The 21,521-nt window shown below is 39.2% G+C and overlaps 1 protein-coding gene across 1 annotated transcript in view; it reads left to right on the top strand.

Moving 5' to 3' along the window:
* The window catches only part of cstpp1 (centriolar satellite-associated tubulin polyglutamylase complex regulator 1), a 283,345-nt gene that overhangs the window by 181,601 nt on the left and 80,223 nt on the right, over nt 1-21,521 (top strand). Inside the window, exon 4 of the mRNA XM_072272685.1 lies at nt 17,339-17,423. Within this exon, the coding sequence (XP_072128786.1) occupies nt 17,339-17,423 (85 nt within the window). The remainder of the gene's footprint in view (nt 1-17,338; nt 17,424-21,521) is intronic.

The raw sequence follows: 21,521 nt of genomic DNA, 5'->3' as shown, positions 1-21,521 counted from the left end.
TAACATCAATATTGCGTTTCTTGTACTCTTGCCTTTCACAAAACCACATTGTTCTTTACCTATTTCAGCTTGTATCTTGCTTTTAGCTCTTGTCATCAAAATCTTTAGAAGTATCTTAGTGATATGTCTCATTAAACTTATGGTCCTATGTAATTCACATTCTATTGCTCCAGCTTTCTTAGGGAGAGTGATAAATACTGATTTTTTCATCTCTTCTGGTATTATTCCAGTCTCATAAATATCATTGATTAAATCAGTAAGCTTTTCAATTCCATAATTTTCAAGGGCGATAATTTGTTCTATTACTAATTCATCAGGATCTGCTGCCTTTGCTTTCTTCATCTTATTTATTGCATTACAAACTTCAGATTTTAAAATACTTGGACTTTCAATGTTCTTCTTAATTTCTGGTTTTTGGCCTCGATTGTCTTCAAATAATTCCTGGATATACTCAGTCCATCTGTTCATAATCTCATCCTTTTCCATGATAATGGTACTGTCCTTTGCTTTCAAACATCCACCTGAAGAACAGAGGAGCTTTTTACCAGTGATATTCTTGATTTGTTGATGTACCCTTTTTGGATCAGTAATAGGGATTCTTTCTAGTTGCTCACATTCCTGGTTTAACCATTCTTTGGCTTTTTGACATAAGCTTTTAACTTTTTTATCTAAGGATTTATATTCCATAGGATTTGCTTTCTTCGTTGTCCTTTCTTCCATTAGATTTTTGATTTCATCTGTCATCCAGTTATTCGTTGTGCTTTTTTCTTTTTTAGGAATCACTGACTTTGCTGATTCTACCAATACCATAAGACCATAAGACATAAGACAAAGGAGCAGAAGTAGGCCATTTGGCCCGTCGAGTCTGCTCCGCCATTTTATCATGAGTTGATCCATTTTCTCCTATTTAGTCCCACTCCCCTGCCTTCTCAAGGCATCCTTCAGAGAGTTAAATTTCATTTCTACATGATTGCTATCATTGTCAACATATTCTATTTCTAGACTTTGAAATCTATTCCTTACTTCAATTATAAATTTTTGTCTTAAGTTTTCTTCTTTAATTGTGAGTAGTCAAGCGATTGTAAAGGTTTTTGCTTCTTTAGTTTTTTAAGTTTTACTTTTACATGACATATTACTGGGTTATGGTCACTATTACAATCTGCACCTGGATATGTTTTGCATTGAGTCACTGAGTTTCTAAATCTTTGGTTTATAGTAATAATGTCAATTTGATTTCTAGTGTTATCACCTGGACTTTTCCAGGTCCACAAGCGTCATGGATGGTTTTTAAAGTAGGTATTCATAATGACTGGATTATGCATCTTGCACCATTCTACCCATTTCTGACCTCTTTCATTTCTTTCCCCAGTCCAAATTTTCCTATGATATTTCCATCAGCACCTTGTCCTTCTTTAACATTTAGATCTCCCATGACAATAACAATATCTTGAGAATTGCATCCATTGTTTGCTTGTTCAAGCTCTTCACAGAACTTATCTATATCCTCATTTGTTCCATCTGTTGTTGGTGCATATACCTGTATAATTGCTAAATCAAATGGTTGTCCTCTGAATCTAACAAGGAGCACTCTTTCTGATATTGCCCAATGTCCTAAAACACTTTTTGCCTTGTTTTCATCCATAAGAATTCCTACTCCATTAGTATGGGATGTTCCACAAGAATAAATTAGTGTTTTATTTCTATTCTGACATGTTCCAGCACCTGTCCAACAAACTTCACTAATTTCCTTGATGTTAATTTTTAGTCTTTCCATTTCATTTTTCACATTGTCCAATCTTCCTGCTTAATATAGTGTTCTTACATTCCAAGTGGCAATAATTTTCTTTTCTGTTACTTGAATCTTATGAGCAGTAGCTTGATGATGGTCGGGGATCCCCTGCTGCCCAGAATCAATCCTACCGAGCGAAGCATCTTCAGAATTGTCTTGAAGATCCTCTTGACGCTGTTGTTATGCGATACATTTTGTGAGTTTGACCATAGTTTTCTTAGCAAATAGATTCTATGAAACCTCGTATCTAGCAGTGGTGGTTTGCTATTGCCTTCCGTTGGGCGAACTGAAGAAATCGCCATTTTTCTTCCGAAATGTTCATCCGCCTGTACTATAGCCGTTGACATTTGAGGTCCTAGCTCATCCGTCTTCTCTGTCATAAGTTCAGTTACTGAATCTGCCAGATCCGCCATTAGCCTTCGCTCGTATCCTGAGCAGGAACCCTTGCAGGTGCTACCGTTCCGGGTCAGAGCGGCCCTGGGAGCAATGAATGACTAAGGGGTAACTCCTCTTTCCCCAAAGCTCTGAAAGTCCCCAGTCAGAGCCTCATCACCGGTTGTAGTTTAGAGTCATACCCAGGACCATATCTGTCCTCACCCTTCTCCAACACTCTGGAAATGCCAAACACAAATTGGAAGAACATCTTATATTCCACTTAGGTAGCTTACAATCCAAAGGTATGAATATTGAAATTTAAACACCTCCAGTGTTGTCCTCACACACACACTCAACCGTCCACCTAATTTTCTTCTGCATTTGTGTTCCTCAACAATTTCTCTTGGCCTGACCCAGCTCATTCCATCTGTCCATCAACACCACCCTGGCTTGTTCCATCCGTTAACTCCTAGACGTAATCCCACCCCGTGTACTGCAATGTACTATCAGTGTTTCCTTTACCACTTAGTTCTGATGCAGGATTTTGACCAAAAACTTGCACCTTTTGCTTCCATGGATGCTGTTTGACCTGCTGAGTTCTCTGGTGCTCTTCTTATGCTCCATATTGCAACATCTATAGTCTCTTTTGTTTCTAATGTTGAGTGCTTAATATCCAGAGCACTGTCAATTATAAAGTTGACTTCTTGTGCTGAAAGTTATTAACTGTAGCTGTAGTGGAGCGTGTATCAAGCTTCAAATTCCTTGGTGTCCACATTTCCGAGGATCTTGCCTGGTCCCTGAACTTCTCCATCCTGATCAAGAAGGTGCAACAGTGCCTTTATTTCCTGCGGCGCATCAAGAAAGCTCACCTCTGTCTCAGGATACTGATGGACTTTTACCACTGTACCATTGAGAGCATACTCACCAACTGCATCTCCATGTGGTATGGCAATTGTCCCGTATCGGACTGCAAAGCACTCCAGTGTGTGGTGAAAACTGCCCAGCAGATTATCAGCACCCAATTGCCCACCATTGAGAACATCTACCATAAACACTTCCTGGGCAGGGTGAAAAGCATTATCAAGGATGCATCTCACCCTAACCATGGACCTTTTACTCTCCTCCTATCCGGTAGGCACTACAGGAACCTACGCTCCCGCACCAACAGGCACAGGAAGAGCTTCTTCCCTGAGGCTGTGACCCTGCTGAACCTCACATCACAGCACTAAGCAGTATTGCACCCATATTGTACTGTCTCAGTACTTTTATATTTGCGTACTGTAGCATTTACTTTTTATTCACAGTTATTTTGTAAATAACACTATTCTTTGCATTTCTGGTCAGATGCTAACTGCATTTCATTGGCTTTGTATCTGTACTCCGCACAATGACAATAAAGTTGAATCTAATCTAATCTAATTAAAGCAAAGATCACACTATCTAAAATGGAAGCTTCTTTAATAATATCTGCACAATATTAAATATTCAGTATTTGTTAAAATGAACAATTATATTTTTCTAATATTTTAAAACATTTTGACATAGCATCTTAAAAACATATGAATTATATTGGTTTATAAAAATATTGCTTCAAAGTGTGGTTTGACTGAATTATTTATGCTCCTCTGTTTGATTCGTCCATATTTAATAACCTTATGAAGAATTTTCTTTATCACTTTTGAAATTTTAGCAGTTTGGAAATGAAGGATTTGATAGTGTGAGTTGAGGGTCCCTTATCTGAAATTCCAAAATCTGAAAACATCTGTTATCTCAATTTTTTGAGCATTGACACGACATCACAGACAGTAAAATCCACGGGATGCTGGAGAAGTTCCCAGGCAATACACATATCTCTGCACAGTACAGACAGTTTTGAGAATTGACCTTACATACAGTGCCTATAAAAAGTATTCACCCCCCTCCCGCTTAGAAGTATTCCTGTTTTATTGTTTTACTATATTGAATCATTGTGGATTTAATTTGGCTTTTTTGATACTGATCAGCAGAAAGAGACTCTTTCATGTCAAAGTGAAAACAGATCTCTACAAAGAGACCTAAATTAATTTCAAATATAAAACACAAAATAATTGGTTGCACAAATATTCACCCCCCTCAACTCAGTATTTAGTAGATGCACCTTTGGCAGCAACTACAGCCTTGAGTCTGAGTGGCTAGGTCTCTGTCAGCTTTGCACATCTGGACACTGCAATTTTTCTCCATTCTTCTTAACAAAACTGCCCATGCTCTGTTGGATTGCATGGGGATCGTGAGTGAACAGCCTTTTCAAGTTCAGCCACAAGTTCTAAATTGGATTGAGGCCTGGTCTCTGTTGTTTTTAAGCCATTCCTGTGTAGCTTTGGCTTTATACTTGGGGTCATTGTCTTGCTGGAAAACAAATCTTCTCCCAAGTTGCAGTTGTCTTGCAGACTGCTTCAGGTTTTCCTCCAGAATTTCCCTGTATTTTGCTGCATTCATTTTACCCTCTACCTTCACAAGCCTTCCAAGACCTTCTGCAGTGAAGCATCCCTACAGCATGATGCAGCCACTGTCATTCTTCACTGTAGGTGTGGTGTGTTTTTGTTGATGTGTGGTGTTTGGCTTATGCCAAACATAGCGTTTAGTCTGATGGCTGAAAAGCTTAATTTTGGTTTCATCAGATCAAAGCACCTTCTCCCAGCTGACTTCAGAGTCTCCCACATGCCTTCTGGCAAACTTTAGCCAAGATTTCATTGAGTGTTTTTCAACAGTGGCTTTTTCTTTGCCACTGTCCCATAAAACTCTGACTGGTGAAGCACCCGGGAAACAGTGTTGTATGTGCAGTCTCTCCCATCTCAGCCACTGAAGCTTATAACTCCTCCAGAGTTGTCAAGGGTCTCATGGCGTCCCTCACAAGTCCCCTTCTTGCACAGTCACTCAGTTTTTGAGGACGGCCTGCTCTAGGCAGATTTACAGCTGTGCCATATTCTTTCCATTTCTTGATGATTGACTTAACTGTACTCCAAGGGATATTCAGTGACTTGGACATTTTCTTGTATCCATCTCCTTGTGCTTTTCAGTAACCTTTTTGTGGAGTTGTTTGGAGTGTTCTTTTGTCTTCATGATGTAGTTTTTGCCAGGATAGTGACTCGCCAGCAGTTGGACCTTCCAGATACAGGTGTATTTTTACCACAATCAGTTGAAACACCTTGACTGCACACAGATCTCTAGAAACAGATCTCTATTTAACTAATTTTGTGGTTTCTAAAACCAATTGACTGCACCAGTGATGATTTGGTGTGTCATATTAAAGGGGGTGAATATTTAGCCAATCAATTATTTTGTGTTTAATATTTGTAATTAATTTAGATCACTTTGTAGTGATCTGTTTTCACATTGACACAAAAGAGTCTTTTTCTGTTGATCATTGTCAAGGAAGTAAAATTAAATCCACTGTGATTCAATATTGTAAAACAATAAAATATGGACATTTTTAAGGGGGGGTGAATATTTTTATAGGCACTCTATGTAACAAACAGAAGTTAATGAAAAATAGAAAAACACTGCATAAAGCAAAAAATGAAGATTTCAAAGTTCAACGTAAAATTTGTTATCAGAGTACATGCATGTCACCACATACAACCCTGAGATTCTTTTTTCTGCGGGCATGTGAAGCAAATCTGTAAAGCAATAACTGTGAGCAGTTATTTGTAACAGTAACTGCAAACGTGTATCACCAGCAATGCAGTGAACATTTGCCACTTAACAGAATGAGGTGAGGTGAGGGCCTCCACCGGTCAGAGTTGGCCATGAATATTGTGTCCTAGCTGTCTAGATATGCAAGTCTGGGTATTACAGTATGGAGAGCAAGCTGTTGCCCATGTAGTAAGCACCACCCCCTCCCCAGCACACATCAGATGAACTGAAAGGAACGGCAGAGACTGATATAGTTTGGTACCTGCAGCATGGCAGAAGTTGCCAGTCAGCATTGAACACAATGTAGGACTGCTTTAGGGATTCCATCTCCAGCTTTTTCCCTTGGGGTTTTACTCCTGAATCCTTCCCCATGAGTGAGTATAGCCGCAAGGCAGCGGAGGTTTGAGATCAGAGATTTCCTTCTTCTAGATGAGCTGCCCACCACGGCTGACAAGCCACATCTGCCTGAAGCGACTGGTTTTAAGGTGCCAGTAACCCGCCTTTGACTGCTCCCCTGTCAGTAGAAATGGTCCTGCCAGGCTAAACCACATGTGAAGGCCAAGAGCTGGACTTGTTTGTCAGAGGCTACTTGAGGCACACGCCATTGGGAGCGTGTAATAGGTAGTGGGAGCTTATCACCACTACCACCTCCAAATATAACAACCTTAAAGAACCACTTAGCAGTTTGCTGATCATGAAACAAACAAAAATCTATCACGACAAACAGAAAATTGAAGGTAATTGTGAATATTCAACAGGCTGGTGCAGAAATTTAACCAGAGACGAAGGAATTGAGGAAAGGAGAAAGGGTTTTTTTTTTACAAGTAGTACGGTGGGACGAGGTGTAGTCTAGGTAGCTGTGAGAGTCCGTGGGTTTGTAATAGACATCGATGGATAAGCTGTCTCAGGAAATAGAGACAGTGAGATCGAGAAAGGCAAGGGAGGTGTCAGAAATGCAGCAGGTGAATTTGAGGACAGGGTGGTAGCTGGAGGCAAAGAGGATGAAGTTGATGAGTTCAGCACTGGTGCAAGAAGCACCAACAATGCAGTCATCCATGTAGCATAGGATAAGTGCAGGACAGTCACAAGTGTAGGCTTCAAATATAGACTGTTCCATGTAGCCAACAGTCAGGCATAGCTAGAACATATGTGAGTGCCCGTAGCTACCACTTTTGTTTGTAGGAAGTGGAGGAGCCAAAGGAGAAATTATTGTGAATGAGAACTAGTTCCATGTGGTGGTGGAGGGGAACTGGTTAGGTCTGGTGTCCAGAAGAAAACGGAGAGCTTTGAGGCCTTCCTGGTGGAGGATGGAGGTGTATAGGGACTGGTCATCCATAGTAAAAATGAGATGATGGGAAACTTGAAATCCTTGAAAAGATAAAGAGATCGTAGCTGGAGACTGAAAGCCTGCTGTTGTTTGTTGTTGTTCAACAATTGATTTGGGTATTCTCCTGATGCTGCTGCACTGCACACATATTTTCATTATATTAATGGTATGTAATAATTTTTACTGTTAAGTGCATATTTGTGATGAACAAGTGTAAGATAAAGTCTGCTCACTAGTAGCACATAAACTCAAAGCTGGAAATAATGGCAATCCCAAGCTATTTTATTTTAAGTATATTCCAAAATCTGAGAAAATCCAAAACACTTCCAGCCCCAAGCATTTCAGATCAGGGGCACTTAACCTGTACTTACACATCACTCAGTTAATTCATAACTTAGATTGGCTGTGAGATTGTGCCTCGAAGATGCCATTTTGTTCAGAACTATGATCAAACCTACAGTGTCGTGGTGCAGGTTTGTAGGTTTGCTGCAGCTTTGGGTTTGGTTTGTTGTAACTTGGAACTATAAATTAGTGTGAATAACAATAGCATGAGATCATTTTTTTGCTGAGCAAGATGAAAGCCATTGACCAATTTAAAATTAATACCAGGTTTGTGATTGTCAGTTCTGATGAACACTGATAATGATCAAAAGAGAAACAAGTGTTTTCAGATAAACTAAGCTAGATAAAACAAATGACTTGTCGCCACTGTTTCAAAACAGTTAATTGGATTCTTTTTCTCTAGCAGGGAGTATATTATAGTAAAGTATTTAATATGTGAAGTATTTGAAATATTGCTATACTGCATAACCCATGAACAATTAAGTTGAATTGTATATATGTAAACTAGATCTCTACTCAAATTTTGAGTTCTAAAGACTCTTTCATGCTATATATAATTGTTGTTATTTAAGATCTGAAAAGAATCATCTTAAGTGCAAACAGGAGAAAATCTGCAGATGCTGGAAATCCAAGCAACGCACACAAAATGCTGGAGGAACTCAGCAGGCCAGGCAGCATCTATGGAAAAAAGTACAGTCGACATTTCGGGCTGAGACTCTTCGGCAGGACTGGAGAAAAAATTGTTGAGGCGTAGATTTAAAAGGTGGGGGGAGGGGAGAGGGAAACCACAAGGTGATAGGCGAAACCTGAAGGGGGAGGGGTAAAGTACAAAGCAGGGAATTTAATTGGTGACAGAGATACAGGGCTGGAGAGGGGTTGAGGGGGGGAGTCCGACAGGAGAGAACAGAAGACCATGGAAGAAAGAAAAGGGGGGGGGAGGAACACCAAAGGGAGGCAATGGGCAGGCAAGGAGATAAGGTGAGAGAGGGAAAAGGGGATGGGAAATTGGAAAGAAGGGGGTGGTCGGGGTCATTACTCAAAGTTTGAGAAATCAATGTTCATACCATCAGGTTGGAAGCTACCCAGACAGAATCAGGTTGTTCCTCCACCTGAGTGTGCCCTTATCACAACAGTAGAGGAGACCATGGATTGACATATCGTGAAATGCCCAAGAAAATTATAGCCATGGAAGATGAGCATTCTCGTCACTGAGAGAGTTTTGGGGTCCTCAAATGAGATCTGTTCTAAAATTCCATGGGAATCCATAATATTCTGTTGGGCTAAACAGTGAATTAAGTGGAAACAAGGTGTTTAATCATTATCAAGCATATTTTGCCGACCACTTTATGAATAGGAATCCTGGAATTTGATACACCTTTACTTTGCACTCCCCCCCACCCCCACCTTTGGTCACTTAGTTTCTCCTCCTTTCTGCCTAGTGACAGATCTATTGTGTTCTCTTCTTCTCCTTACTTTCTCTGCATTTCAAGATATACTTATTTCTAACCCTTCCAAGTTTTGGTGAAGGGCTATCTGTACTTTGTTTACTGTTTCTCTGCTAAAAGGTAGCATCTGACTTGCTGAATATTTCCTGCATTCCCTGGTTTTATTTTGGGTGTCCAGCAATTACATTATTTTTGCTCCCATCGATTTGAATTCAGTAACTGCACAAGCACTTAGAGATAGATAATAGACGTTTATAGGGGCGTTTCAGATGAGGGTAGAAACAGGATGATTTAGCAGATAAATGCGTGGCTGAGAAGTTGGTGCAGTGAGCATGGCATCAGGTTCTTAGATCATTGGGATCTCTTCTGGGGGAGGTTTGACCTGTACAAAGAGGACGGGTTGCACCTGAATCCGAGGGGGACCAATATTCTTGTGGGCAGGTTTGTTAGAGCTTTTGGGGAGGGTTTCAACTAATTTGGAAGGGAGAATGGGAACTGGAGTTAAGAGACTCAGGATAGGATGGATGGTAAAAAAACAAAGATAGTGTGCAGTCAGACTGTCAGGAAGGACAGGCAGATGATAGGACAAAATTACAGCCAACAGGGTGAGTATCAGTGCTTTAGGGCTATAGAATCAAAAAGCATAGCACGTACATTGCTCAAAGTGTTATATCTCAATGCATGGAGTATCAGAAATAAGGTGGATGATCTTGTTGCACTTTTACAGACTAACAGGTATGTTGTGGCCATCACTGAATCTTGGCTGAAGGATGGTTGTAGTTGGGAGCTGAATGTCCAAGGAGGGATTGTATAGGAGGGATAGGAAGGTAGGCAAAGGGACCGGCATGGCTCTGCTGGTAAAAATAAAATGGGATCAAAGCATTAGAAAGATGTGAAATAGGATCAGAAGATATTGAATCCTTGTGGGTTGAGTTAAGGAACTGCAAGGGTAAAAAGACCCTAATGGCAGTTATTTACGGGTCTCCAAACAGTAGCTGGGATGTGGACTATAGATTTCAATGTGAAATAGAAAGGCGTGTCAAAAGGGCAATGTTATGATAGTCTTCGGAGATTTTAACATGTTGGTCAGGTTGGGAAAATCAGATTGGTAATGGATCACAAGAGAGTGAATTTGTTGAATGCCTGCAAGATGGCTTTTTAGAGCAGTTTGTTGTTGAACCTACTAGGGGATCAGCTATACTAGATTGGGTGTTATGTAATGGACCGGAAGTGATTAAGGAGCTTACGGTAAAAGAAGATAGTGATCACAATATGACTGAGTTTAGCTTGAAATTTGATAGGGAGAATGTAAAGTCTGATGTAGCAGTATTTCAATGGAGTAAAGGAAATTATGGTGGTATGAGAGAGAAGTTGGCCAAAGTAAATTGGAAGGAAATGTTGGTGGGGATGGCTTAAGTTTTTGAGAAAGATGAGGAAGGTGCAGGATAGATGTATTCTAAAAACAAAGAAATACTCAAATGGCAAAATAGTACATCTGTGGCTGACAAGAGAAGTCAAAGCTAATATAAAAACAAAAGAAAGGGCATGCAACAAAGCAAAAATTAGCAGGAATGTAGAGGATTGGGAAGCTTTTAAAACCTATAGAAAGCAACTAAAAGAATCATTAGGAGGGAAAAGATGAAATATGAAAGCAAGCTCACAAACAGTATCAAGGTGGATAGAGAAAACTTTTTCAAGTACTGTATATGAACAATAAAAAAAGAGATGAGAGTGGATATAGGACCACTAGAAAATGAGGCTGCAGAAATAATAACGGGACAAGGAGATGGCAGATCAATTAAGTGAGAATTTTTCATCGGTCTTCACTGTGGAAGACACTAGCAGTGTGTCAGGTGTGAAGGGTGTGAGAGAAGAGAAGAGAAGTGAGCACAGTTACTATTACAAGGGAGAAGGTGCTCAAAAAGCTGAAAGAACTAAAGGTACACAAGTTACCTGGACCAGATGAACTGTACCCAAAGATTCTGAAAGAGGTAACAGTTGAGATTGTGGAGGCATTAGTAATGATCTTTCAAGAATCATTGGATTCTGGCATGGTTATGGAAGACTGGAAAATTGCAAAAGTCACCCTACTCTTTAAGAAAGGATGGAGGCAGCAGAAAGGAAATTACGGACCAGTTAGCCTGACCTGCGTGGTTGGGAAGATGTTGGAGTCAATTTTTAAGGATGTTATGAAGTACTTGATGACACAGGATAAGATAGGACAAAGGGAAAATCCTACCCGACGAATCTGTTGAAATTCCTTGAGGAGATTACAACTGCATAGATAAAAGGGGATGCAGTGGATGTTGTATATTTGGATTTTCAGAAGGCCTTTGGCAAGATGTCGCAAGTGAGGCTGCTTATCAAGTTAAGAAGCCATGGCATTATAGGAAAATTACTGGCATGGTTAGAGCATTGACTGACTGGTAGGAGACAGTAAATGGAAATAAAAGGATCATTTTCTGGTTGGCTGCCAATAACTAGTGGTGTTCTGCAGGGTCAGTGTTAGGACTGCTTCTTCTTATGCTATATATCGCTGATTTAGATGATGGAATAGATGGCCTGATTGCCAAGATTGCAGATGATATGAAGATTGGTGAAGGAGCAGGTAGTGTTGAGGAAACAGGAAGGCTGCAGAAGGATTTGGACAGATTAGAAGAATGGGCAAGAAATTGGCAAATGAAATACAATGTTGGAAAATGCACAGTCATGAACTTTGGTAGAAGAAATAAATGTGCAGACTATTTTCTAAACGGGGATAAAATCCAGAAATCTGAGATGCGAAGGGACTTGGGAGTCCTTGTGCAGAACATCCTAAAGGTTAACTTGCAGGTAGAGCCAGTGGTGAGGAAGACAAATGCAATGTTGGCATTCATTTCAAGAGGTCTAGAATATAAGAGCAGGGATGTGATGCTAAGGCTTTATTAGGCACTGGTGAGGCCTCACTTTGAGTATTATGTACAATTTTGGACTTCCTATCTAAGAAAAGATATGTTGGCATTGGAGAGCGTTCAGAGGAAGCTTACAAGGATGATTCTGGGAAAGGAAGGGTTATTTGATGGCTCTGGGCCTGTACTTGCCAGAATTCAGAAGGATTGGGGGCTTGGGGGAGGATCTCACTGAAACCTTTTGAATTTTGAAAGGCCTAGACAGAGTAGATGTGCAAAGGATGTTTCCCATGATGGGGGAACCTAGGATAAGAGGGCACAGCTTCAGGATAGAGGGGCATCTATTTAAAACAAGATGCAGAGAAACTTTTTTGCTAGAGGGAGGAGAATTTGTGGTATTTGTTTCCATAGGCAGCTGTGGAGGCCAGCTAATTGGGTGTATTTAAGGCAGAGATTGATAGGTTCTTGATTGGCCATGGCATCAATGGTTATGGGGAGAAGGCCAGGGCATAGGGCTGAGGAGGGGAAATAAAAGGTTCAGCCATGATTGAATAGCAGAGCAGAATTGATGGGCCATAAGGTCTAATTCTGCTCCCAATGTCTTATGGTCTTATGATTGGTTTTACTGTGTTGAGATTAACTGATTATCCTTTTGTTCATCTTTATTAGTTTCAAATATTGTATGTAATTATCATGAAAAGCCAAATTATACAGTTTTAAAAGGGGATACAGGAACGATGACACCTGGGAATGCATATGAATCTTTGCAGGTGGAAGAACATACTGGGAAGATTTTTGTTAAATAAAGAAATATTTGATCTCTGGCTTTCCAAGTGGAGATGAGGAGTATAAAAATTTATACAAGTTAGGCTTGAGCATGGAGGCTACTTCTTGGCACCATGTTTAAGAGTATGTTTAGGATTTTGACAGAAGGTGGATGAAATGGCACTGGAGATTAATGACTTCACTTATTCTGAGAGACCAGAGAAATGGGGGTTATTGTCCTTAAAACAGGAAACTGAAATTTTAGAGTTATTCTAAATCATGATGGGAATTGATGGAGCATATGAAAGGAAATAGTTTCCAGTGGTAGAGTGTGCAGTAATCACAGGTTTAAAGAATAGGGTTAACAATCAGAAGTCGCAAGACAAAAGAAAAAGTTATGCATATAGCTATTATTATATGGAGTTTTCAGGACTGGAAGGATGTTGGATGTAAATGTATTAATAGCCTCCAAAAGTGAACTGGATAATACTCCAAGGGTAAAATGTGTAATCCCTGGGGAACGGATACGAGTATGGTGCTAATGGCATTTGAAGAGCCAACAATGATCCACTGAGTTGATTGCTGTTGGTACCATAATATGATTCTTTGTATAAATCAGAATTGCAACTTAACTGTCATCCTGACCTTTTGTCAACACGTTAGTGGCTGGGCAATTTGACTCCATTCCCCCTTTTCCCCACATGATTTCATTCAGTTATGCTGGAAAACAATGGCATAACCAAATCAAATTGATGTGAACCATCCTCTGTTATTGTTTGTATTCTTAACCTCGCTGTATTTTCTCAACACTAGCAGCCAATGCAACATTTATCATTGTTTTTTCCCCACTGACTTCTCTTCCACTAAACTAATCCATTTTGAATTTGCATTTAGTCACAAAGGACAAATCCCAATGTTATCATATTTATACCTTCTAGCAAGCGTGGTACCCTGTGGTTTGGTGAACTGGCGCCTATCTTGCAGAAGCAAAATAGACACTCACAACTCACATGGACCATCATTCTACCACTAAGCATCTGCCGTTGTCTTCCAGACAGGCAATGAACTCATTTCTTTAGACGATCTTCCCTCCTCAGCCTGATACCTTGTATTCTCTCAAAGCCATACAGTAACCTGTACCCCTTTCTCAAGGTCCCAGATCTGGAGAAACCTGGTAGACCTCATTGTTTAAAACCTGGATGATCTCACCTTCCATCCAGCAGTCTTCATGTATACCCAATCATTCTCGATAGTTTCTGCCACCTCCAATGCATCTCCACCACCAGACACATCTTCTCCTTCCCTCACCTTCAGCATTCAGAATAAATCAGGTACTTCACCATACCCTGGTCCACTCTTTCAACTTCAACCCTATGGTGGATTAGACAACTGAGGGGAAGCAAATGGTTTTTAACTTCACCCTTCCCACCATGCACATGCAGACAGTCCTTCCATGTGAAGCAAGTAGTTCAGTTGATCTTCTTTCAGCAGAGAAACCAAATACAGATTGGGTAAGCAATTTCCAGAATATCTGAGTTCATTCCACAAGAATGACCCTGAGCTTTAATTCTCTACCTCACTCTCACTCTGACTTCTCTATCTTATTTTGCTACATTGTTCCAGGGATACATAACATAAGCTTGAAGGGCAGCACCTTACGCTGAAGCTCGCAGGACTTACGTTTTGAATTTAATATCTTTTGGCTACCTCTCCTTTTCTTCTTCTCTTCATAGATGTGTCTACATTTCTCTTTTAATTTCATTCATTTCCCTTTTCTGGTTATTAGTACCAAGTAATTATCACTTTGATATGTGCGCACCCAACCCTTCTCCTGCAACAAAGCATATTTGTTTTGTCAGTATTTCAGGTCTCAGAAGTATCCTTGACCCAATACATCAGTCTTATTCTCTTCTTGCTGATACTGCTTGACTTGATGAGTGCTTTTTGCATTTTCTGTTTCACTTTACATTCCAGCTACTGCAGCTATTTTTTGATCCCATATAATTTCTGGATTGAGTAGCCAAGACACCTATCTCACATGGTATAATCTCTTCCAAGAATCTTGGTTTGGTTATGACCTTGCCCTTATGAAAAGTAGTCTTTATTCTATATTTAGTATGATGGAAAGTACATGTGAAGAGGAAGTTACAATGAAAATATTAATATTACCCAGTCATGAAAAACAATATGCTACCCACAGAGCAATGTCTGAATTTGATGTGGGGAGGAAGGAGTAATGGGAACTCTAGGGAGGAAGAGAGAATTGCAAAGACTACAATCTGCTCCTTGATGAGTTAAGCAATACTGTTTGAGACTCTTCTGAAAGGGAATAGTTCTGTTATTAAAATCATGAAAATGAAATCATATTTTGGATATTACTAGACAGCAAAACGTCTCACCATTTTCTTCTTCAAATTAAATTTCTTTCCATTTGGCTGAAGATAACGATTGTTTATTACCAGTTTTAGTGCACTTTGTAGTATGTTACAGTAATTTGTATAGTAAGTGTAATACCCCCCACTTTGTCAATAAACGTCTAATCAAAAACTTTAGACTGTTTGGCATTAAAACTTGAAACTTGATTATTATCCTAATTCACCATGTTAGAGGGGTCTGAGTTTTCATTGCGTATTTTCTTTTACTAGGATCATTTATTTCCTTCTCCATTACAAGTGAAAGGCATTATATTGGACCTCAAAGACTTCAATCTTATGCAATTTCTTTTACCTTTGAATTACTGGTGCATTTTCTTTATTTTGTATACCAACAAATATTGGAAAAACTGTCTGTGAATTTGCACAGATTTCCAATGTTATAACTGTGGTCTTCAGGACCATTCGCTTATGAAAGGCCCAGAGACTGCATATTTTATGCTTTTTAGCAGAAACTAAACCTTGAAAGTAAGACTCTGTACTTGAAATTAAAATTGGTTCCTTTGATGAAGGAATCAGACCCAATGCTGTGTTGCCAAAGATATGCTATCTTAGAAATTACATCAATTAACATTCAATTTTATATTCAATTGTGCAAAACTACTGTGCTGACATGCGTTTCTTGATTGAAATTGCATCCTTACAAAAATAGATTAGTCTCTTTCAAGTTCTATTTTACTGCTCCTGATACTTATGTGACATCAGGTACAGACTTGACGATGTCACCCATTTATGTAGTACCTCTTTCCTCCCTTACCAATTGGAGCTCAATCGAAACTTCATGGGATAGTCTCAATGCAATTGGACCACATTGGCACTACCTTGTTCATAAAATTACTATCCAAAGGACACTTTGCTGATATTGGGAGACATATTGCAAGTGGCTCAGGCATCTTCTTAGCCATAAAACTGCATTTCATAGAATAAATGCTCTGAGAGGCTGGTTAAGGATTACATCTGCAGCTTGCTACCACCCAAACTAGACCCCATACAATTCACCTACTGACACAACCGATCGACAGATGATGCAGTAGCCACTGCTCTACATACTGTCCTTATACATCTGGAGAAGAAGGATGCTTATGTGAGAATACTGTTCTTGGACTACAGTTCAGCACTCAACATCATAGTTCCATCCAGGTTCAACAAGAAGCTCAGAGACCTCGGCCTTGACCCTGCCTTGTGGAGCTGGATTCTGGACTACCTGTCAGATCACCAGCAGGTTGTAAGAGTGGGCTCCCTCACTTCCAACCCTCTGACTCTCAATACAAAAGCCCCTCAGGGCTGCGTACTGAGTCCCCTCCTTTACTCCCTATATACCCAATACTGTATCACCACCCACAGCTCCAATCTGCTAATTAAATTTGCCGATGACACTACATTGATTGGCCTTATCGCAAACAATAACGAGGTGGCCTACAGGGAAGAAATCATCTCTCTGACACAGTGGTGTCAAGAAAGCAACCTCTCCCTCAATGTCACAAAAACAAAGGAGCTTGTTGTGGATTACAGGAGGAATGGAGACGGGCTAACCCCTATTGACATCAATGGATCTGGGGTTGAGAGGGTAAACAGCTTCAAGTTCCTCGACATCCAAATCACTGAGGACCTCACGTGCTCTGTACACATCAGTTGTGTGGTGAAAAAGGCACAATAACAACTCTTTCACCTCAGATGGTTGAGGAAGTTTGGTATGGGCCCCCAAATCCTAAGAACTTTCTACAGGAGCACAATTGAGAGCAGCCTGACTGGCTGCATCACTGCCTGGTATGGGAACTGTACCTCCCTTAATCGTAGGACTCTGCAGAGAGTGGTGCAGATGGCCCAGCTCATCTGTAGTTGTGAATTTTCCATGATTCAGGACATTTTCAAGGATAGGTGTGTCAAAAGGGCCCGTAGGATCACTGGGGACCTAAGCTATCCCAACCACAATCTATTCTAGCTGCTACCATCCAGGAAGCGATACCGCAGCATAAAAGCCAGGATCAACAGGCTCCGGGACAGCTTCTTCCACCAGGCCATCAGACTGATGAACTCACGCTGATTTGAGTGTACTCTGTATTACATTGACTGTTCTATTTATTATAAATTACTATGATTCCACATTGCACATTTAAATGGAGACGTAACAAAGATTTTTACTCCTCATGTATGTGAAGGATGTAAGAAAAATCAATTCAATTCAATTGAAGAAATAAATTGTACTGGGGATCTTTTGTCTTCACAACCATGTTCATGTATCAAAGTATTACCATTTCTAGATTTATCCTGAACTGATTTAATTTCAAATTCTTTTATTTCAGATCTACTGACAGTAATGGAATACCATTCCTTACTTCAGCTTATTTGCCATGACTTTCCAATGGATCTTTCCCAGAAAGCAGCAAGGTAATGTGCAATTTAACAAACCATTCTGATGCCATATTCTTTGAATTTAGAAGCTCTGTAAAATACTGGTTATGTGTAGGAGGGAGCATTCTGCAAAACAATATTTCTTAGAGTAAGCGGTATCAGTATTCCGTGGTTTTCTAAACAATTTGATAATTCATTGTTCAATAAGCCCAGAAGAACAGTGTTCAATTGATAAAATAGGTTTTGTTTTCATTTCCCAAAGATTTTTTAATGCCAGCAGAATTGTGAAGACCATCCTGTTAACTATTTTGTAATTAATTGTGAGGCTGCTTGACTTCATGACCATTTTACAAATTGTGTGAAAGGGATAAAAAAAAGGATCAAGTGCTTTCTTGGCATATATGAAGAATAAACTCTTCTCAGGCTTCCAGCTGGGTACAGGTATTGATTTTAAGGTTAAAATCAATGCCAGTACCCGGCTGGAAATCTGTGAAGAGTTTATTTGGACAAAAAAAATTGTAATTGTCAATTTACATTTCCATGCTCTTTCAGTACTGTATTTAAAATACCACATTTTACATTATTAATGTTTTTATATGTTTCATTGCTTAAGGAGTAAAAATAGTGTTCATTGAATGTGCTTTGAATACTGGACATTTATAATTTGATTTATTAAATGTGAATTAATTGTTCATTGAATTTTTTAAAATATTGAAAGCAATTAAAGCTTAGCTGATCTATCTTCATAGCTACAATTTTCTAGATCTAGTAATGACTTTGTAAAGTTTCTTCACTTCATCTCGAGTGTAATAACATTTTTTTTGTAATATGCAGACTGTAATTATGGGCTGTACACAAGCTGTGGCCGAACTAATGATGGTTACCTCCCTGTTGTTATATTCTATGCTCTAGGTAATGAATGTGATGGTGTAAGAACACCCATTAACCATGACCCTTTGTTTCCTGCAACTGATGGAAATTTACCTTTTTGATCAATCTTCTCAAAAACTTGCCAAAATCTGTGTAAGCTACTTCAAGCATACTTCTTTCATTGACCTTCAGTGTTACCACCTCACAGAAATCAATCAGGTTTGTCAAGCGTGATCTTTCCTTAATCCATACTGACTCTCTTTGATTAATCTGTGCCTTTATAAATGAAAGTTTAATGGCCCCTTACAATAGATTCCAATAATGTGCCCGCCACCAATGTTAAACGAGCTGGCCTCTAATTATTTGATTTATCTTTTCTTCAATTTTAAACATTGTATATTATTAGCAATCCTCCAGTTTTCAGACAGCACTTCCGTTTCCAAAGAGAATCAAAAGCATCCACTGTATTTTTCTTTGCTTCTTTTAACAGCTTGAGATATATGTCATCCAGGCCGGGCAATAATCAGTTTTCAAAGGCGATACATCCCTTAACATTTCTACCTTTGCTATGATCACCCAATCAAATATCTCACAGCATTGATATCACCTACCTTTCTTTGTGAATATAATTGCAAAATATTCATGAAGCACCTTAACCACATTCTCCACCTCAGCATGCAGGACACCTTTTTGTCCCGAATAGCCTTTATTATTTCCTTCATTATTTCTTTGATAAAGACATGCTGTTATTATTTGTTATCCTTGATAAAACATCTATGGATTTTCTTAGATTTTACTTACCAAAATTATTTCAGGCCTTCTTTTTTCTCTCCTCATCTTCTTCCAACTCCATTCCTACACATTTTATTCTCTTCCAGGTTTCTTGGTGTTTTAAGCTCTCAGTGTCTGTCATCAATTTCCTTTTTCTGTCTTCTTCCCCTTGTGCATCTTGTGAGAAGGAAACTACATTTTGCAATCTCATTCATTTTCTTTGTGGGAACATGCTTCCTCAAATTTCATGAATCTTCTTCTTGAATGGTTTCCATTGCAATGAAACCATCTTATCTTCAAGTTGTTTTATCCTATGGCTAAATAAAATTAATTATATGCTTAAGAGTGTATAATCTGTTTCTTAGACATGGTTTCCATGTGCGTAACACCTGAGGTTGATAGTGAAAGCTCAACTGCAAGTTTGATGCCAGGTGTTCACCTGACGGAGAATCTCACCTGGTCCCTCAACCCCAGCTCCATAGCAAAGAAAGCCCAGTAGCATCTCTACTTTCTGCGAAGGCTGAGAAAAGTCCATCTTCCACCCCCTATCCTCGCCACATTCTACAGGTTGTATTGAGAGCATCCTGAGCAGCTGCATCACTGCCTGGTTCGGAAATTGCACCATCTTGGATCGCAAGACCCTGCAGCGGATAGTGAGGTCAGCTGAGAAGATCATCGGGGTCTCTCTTCCCGCCATTACAGACATTTACACCACACGCTGCATCCGTAAAGCAAACAGCATTATGAAGGGCCCCATGCACCCCTCATACAAACCCTTCTCCCTCCTGCTATCTGGCAAAAGGCACCGAAGCATTCGGGCTCTCATGACCAGACTACTGTATGTAACAGTTTCTTCCCCCAAGCCATCAGACTCCTCAATACCCAGAGCCTGGACTGACACCAACCTACTACCCTCTACTGTGCCTATTGTCTTGCTTATTATTTATTGTAATGCCTGCACTGTTTTGTGCACTTTATGCAGTCCTGGGTAGGTCTGTAGTTTAGTATAGTTTTGTGTTGTTTTACGTAGTTCAGTGTAGTTTTTGTATTGTTTCATGTAGCACCATGGTCCTGAAAAACGTTGTCTCGTTTTTACTATGTATTGTACCAGCAGTTATGGTCGAAATGACAGTAAGAAGTGACTTGGCTTGACTTGATGTAGTCACAAATAATTTAACCACCTCTTCTTACAACGAAAAACTACTTGGAGTCATATATCAAAGAAAAGGGCCCTTTGGTCCAGTTCCTTCAGGCTGATTGTTCTGCCCAGTGGGCTAGATCTGTCTACTTGCATTCATCCCACAGCCCAGTAAAGCTCTCCTGTCCATGTACTTTTCAAGATGGTTTTTGATGATTTTCAATTGAGCATAAGTTTCTTTATGATATTTTTCCGTTCATTTTGGGTGCAAGAATTTAGATAACTGCTTGGATCAAAGTATAGATTTATTTGAAATATTTAAACTGTAATTCTCTAATTGAAAACATCATAGCAAGGTTTTGTCCAACTTTTCAGAGATTTAATTTAAAAAACCATCAATCTAAAATAGTAAGCAACACACACAGAATACTGGAGGAATAGAGCAAGTGATATTAAATGTACATTTGAAACCTTTGAAGACAGCAGCATTTGTGGGGGGAATTAGTTTTTGACATGCTGGGTCTGCTGTTGAAGAGTCTTGACCCAAAATGGTGATTGTTTATTCCCTTCCTTAGATGCTGCCTGTCATGTTGAGTCCCTCCATCATTCAGTGTGTGTTGCTCAAAATTTCCAACATCTGTCGAATCTCTTGAATCTAACGTAGTAACTTTATTTCTCATTCTACAGATTCTGTCTGACCTGCTGAATATTTCCTGCCTATTCTGTTTTTTATTTCAGATTGCTTTTTCTGTACCATTTTATTTGGTCTGAATTGATTTTTTTGTTTTGTTTTAGCTGTTGTTTTTTTCTGATTTGTATGTGGTGAATATAATTTCGTAATATTGTTTTGATATCATTCATAATACACAAACAGGGTCGATTATTACACTGTCTTTAAAAAATAACCAAATGAGATCATATGTTACAATATGCTTTAAAGAGTGTGGATGACAAACTCTTTCAACAGCCTAAAAGACATAGGTATGTGGGTATTCTGTACTGATAATTGCACAAAAACACTCTATAGAAACCTTATAATTATGGTTTTGAAATTAGATTATTTTCCAACCAATATTATGCTCAATAGGAAAAAATAGCAACTTTCTTTCCAGATATACAATGCATCAATGTGTCTTTAGAGTTAATTGGACAAGAATATTCCTTTGAAGAACTCACTGGAAGGAATTCCATGTAATATAAATCTGGTCATATTTATCTTAGAAGAAAATGAAAGATTTGTTGAAGATTCATTTTAAAATGAGTTTTATGTTGTTTGATTTAGCTATAGCCACTTAGCTGTATTTATAGTTTAGTCTGAATTATTTATCTTTCACAATACTCCTCCAATCTCACCA

This window comes from Mobula birostris, chromosome 11, assembly GCF_030028105.1.
Source record: "Mobula birostris isolate sMobBir1 chromosome 11, sMobBir1.hap1, whole genome shotgun sequence".
NCBI lineage: Eukaryota > Metazoa > Chordata > Chondrichthyes > Myliobatiformes > Myliobatidae > Mobula > Mobula birostris.
Note: the sequence above shows the minus strand (reverse complement) of the source record. Positions and strands in the feature narration are given on the sequence as shown.